This window comes from Otolemur garnettii, unplaced genomic scaffold (genome assembly GCF_000181295.1).
Source record: "Otolemur garnettii isolate 467f Iridium unplaced genomic scaffold, OtoGar3 scaffold00013, whole genome shotgun sequence".
Taxonomy (NCBI): Eukaryota; Metazoa; Chordata; class Mammalia; order Primates; family Galagidae; genus Otolemur; species Otolemur garnettii.
The window spans coordinates 21,412,607-21,415,764 of record NW_003852408.1 but is presented as its reverse complement, the minus strand read 5'-3'; the positions used below and the strand labels follow the sequence as shown (position 1 = coordinate 21,415,764).

At 33.0% G+C, this 3,158-nt stretch overlaps 1 protein-coding gene across 1 annotated transcript in view; it reads right to left on the bottom strand.

The window, feature by feature from the left end:
* Positions 1 to 625: 625 nt before the first annotated feature.
* ACADL (acyl-CoA dehydrogenase long chain) overlaps positions 626 to 3,158 on the bottom strand; it is a 41,237-nt gene continuing 38,704 nt past the window's right edge. Inside the window, exon 11 of the mRNA XM_003784982.3 lies at positions 626 to 1,040. Within this exon, the coding sequence (XP_003785030.1) occupies positions 947 to 1,040 (94 nt within the window). The 3' untranslated portion in view covers positions 626 to 946. The remainder of the gene's footprint in view (positions 1,041 to 3,158) is intronic.

Sequence of the window (3,158 nt, the reverse complement as noted above, 5' to 3'; positions counted from 1 at the left end):
TGTTTATTCACTTATTTATTAGCAGTGACCTTGCCAGTTGATATTTTTACCTTGCCTTCATGGTATTTTTAACAGCCTGGTTTATAGAAGACACAAAGTATTTGTTAAATTAACACACATATTTACTATATTATTGCCAAATAAAAGCCACTTTGCTTTATGTGCTTTATCACTATAAAATACTCCAGTATCTTGAAACTAAAGAATGATAGATTATTCTGTGTTCTAATACATGAAAATGGAATGGAAATCTGTTGAAGTCCAGATGTCAGAAGTAAAGAGAACCAACCCCATCTTCTGGTCTGGGTTACACAAATTGTTAGTTGAGTCCTAGAGGTTTTGATGCAGTAGGGTAGGAAGGTTTCCTGCTTCAGTGGCACACAGCCCCTCATTCATCAGTGCTTCACAGAGATGTTCTGCACAAGATTTAGTTTGAAGAAAGGATTCCATTGCTTAAAAATGTGGGGTCTGGAATAGAGTGGTGAAAACTACTGTTGTAGGGAATCTGGAGCTACAGGTAGATGACATGACTTTACACTGTAAGTTGTATATACTTTTCCCTTTAAAAGTCAAAGTGCTATATCATTAATTTTTTATGGTGTAATAACATAAAATTATTTCTGCCTCAATTTTAAAGATTTAAGCAATTTATTCTCTTTAGAAATTTAGAAATACATGAAATAATAAGGCATCTGGATTCAGAAAATCTTTGACCTTTAACTATAAAAATTAAATCCTATGTTGGAAGATTTTAGAATCTTCGGATTCAAAGGTTTCTCCTTCCACTGTGTCTATCCTCATATTTATATTTTATTTGATTTCTTTCTTTATAGAGAAAGCATATGAACATATATTTAGTCTTTCCCTCCATTCCAGGTTACATTTCATCTTGAGTAGATTTGAAACCAGATTAACTGTAATAGGATTCCAGGATGTGGGCAGATGTCTACTTGTCACGGACGATTTCTCTTGCAATCAGCTCCTTCATTATTTCATTGGTACCACCATAAATTGGCTGAACTCGGGCATCCACATAAGCTCTGGAAAAATCAGAAAATGGTTGAATAAATACATAAAATATTAGAAATAGTAAGTTTTGTCTCATTAGGTAACCATTGATTAAAGCATTCATTTAATAAAATCCAAACAATAAAAGTCCTTCAGAAATTACTCATTTTTCCAGTATGGCATTCACCTAGTTTGGTAAAATTGTAAAAAGTCTATTAAATATTGATTATATATATATATCTTTTAGTTTACTTGAAGAGATCACAAAGTCAAACTGACATTTGTAAGTATGTTTTATTTGATTTAATTTTGTAAAATTTGGCACATATAATAGCATTCTTTAAAAGTCTGTTTTAGATTTAGAGATGCATGGAATGTCCAAGGTTCTTATTATCTTTAATTTTATCTAAAAATGTAGAAATCCACTGGTTTTAGAGAAAACAAAAATGAAAATAATTTACATATTTGGGCGGCACCTGTGACTCAAGGAGTAGGGTGCCAGCCCCATATACCGGGGGTGGCAGGTTCAAGCCCGGCCCCAGCCAAAACTGCAAAAAAAAAAAAAAAAAAAAAATTTACATATTTTCCTGTATTACCTTAAATTCCACCATCTCTGACACACTAAGAGTATAAATTGATGCTTTAGAAAATATTACTTCCAAGAAACTTAACAAATACTTTTTGAAAATAGTTATTAGTCACTCCAGTGTGGAGTTAAAATACTAAGTTGCTAAATCCAGTGCCACAAAGAAACTCCACAAAAATCACCAGGGATTCAGGTTTAAAGAACCATAATAGTGAAACATGCCACTGTACAGTTGTTTTTATCTTTTCTCATCTCACCCTTTCAGCTCTGAGATCAGAGGACTAAGTGTTACTATTATTTGGAAAGTAAAGGAACTGAGGTTCAGAGAAGTTAATACATTTACTAATTAATGGCCACTAACAAATAATGGGCAGACTAGAATAAGGATGAAGTATTCTCTTTGGCCAGTATCTTTTTTATTGTATCTTAGCACTTTCATCGGCCCAGACATTTAGGGCTAGCTATTGAGCTTTGGACTTTCTTTCTTAGTAGACAAAATTCAAAAGCTTTTTTTCCCAAATATAAAATCTGTGTTTTAAAAAAAATTAATATTTAGGACAAATTAAATGTGCCAGGTCTCCAGGAACATGATCAATTTTGGACTTATTATTCACCATATTCATTAGAGTTCCTTGCAAACAAGTAGGAACTCAGTAAATATTTACAGATTTGATTTAGTGTTTAGTGTATTAGGAATGATATTTATTTCAGACTCTCAGTACATTCTGATTAAAGTTTTAAAAGCTAGTGACATTTATGTTTTCAAACATCTTTTTCTGAACAGATTCTGTAGTTCCCCACTTGCATTTTGAGGATCTACCTACCATTTCAACAAACTTCAGTAATCACAATGCTTTTAGACAATTTTGGACTGGGTTGGGCATTTTTTTTTTTCACATTAAAGAAGTCCCAGTGGAGTAAGTAATGTCAGGTATCAGTAGACCTTTTATAAGTTACTAATTAAATTTAGTCTTCAACTAAAATTAACAGAGAAAGGCAGAAGCAGAAATGTTTAACCACACTGCAATGAAGCTCTACATCTCAGACTGCCCTTCGTAGCATGGGAGAGAAATCTGCAAATGGCAACACTTAAGCCTCACTTGCCACAGGCCCAATCCTATGTGAGACTGAGTAAAATAGACCCACATGCTGAAAACCAGTTATTAAAAAAAGGACAAAAACAAAACAAAAGTGCCTCTTTTGTCTGTGAAAGTGAGTAACAGACATATAAACAAATCATGTAGCTTAATCTAGGAGATAGAAGAAACACAACGAGAATGATTTTTGCTATCAAATCGAATCTGTGCATTACATCCACCTGTTGCCTAATGTGTCTAACTTGCTTTTTTGATATTTGGAGATATTAGGATTACATGGGGAGAGAAATGGCAATATAAAATTCATATAATCTTAGATCTTAAGAAGCTGGCCAACAAGAGTAATTCTTATTTCTTAAAGGGAATATAAGTCTTTCAAACAGAAATCAGGATTTCAAATAAGCCACCAAGCTACATACAATTTTTGCTTGCTACTGGATTTAAGGAATTAACTCCAAAGAAACAGC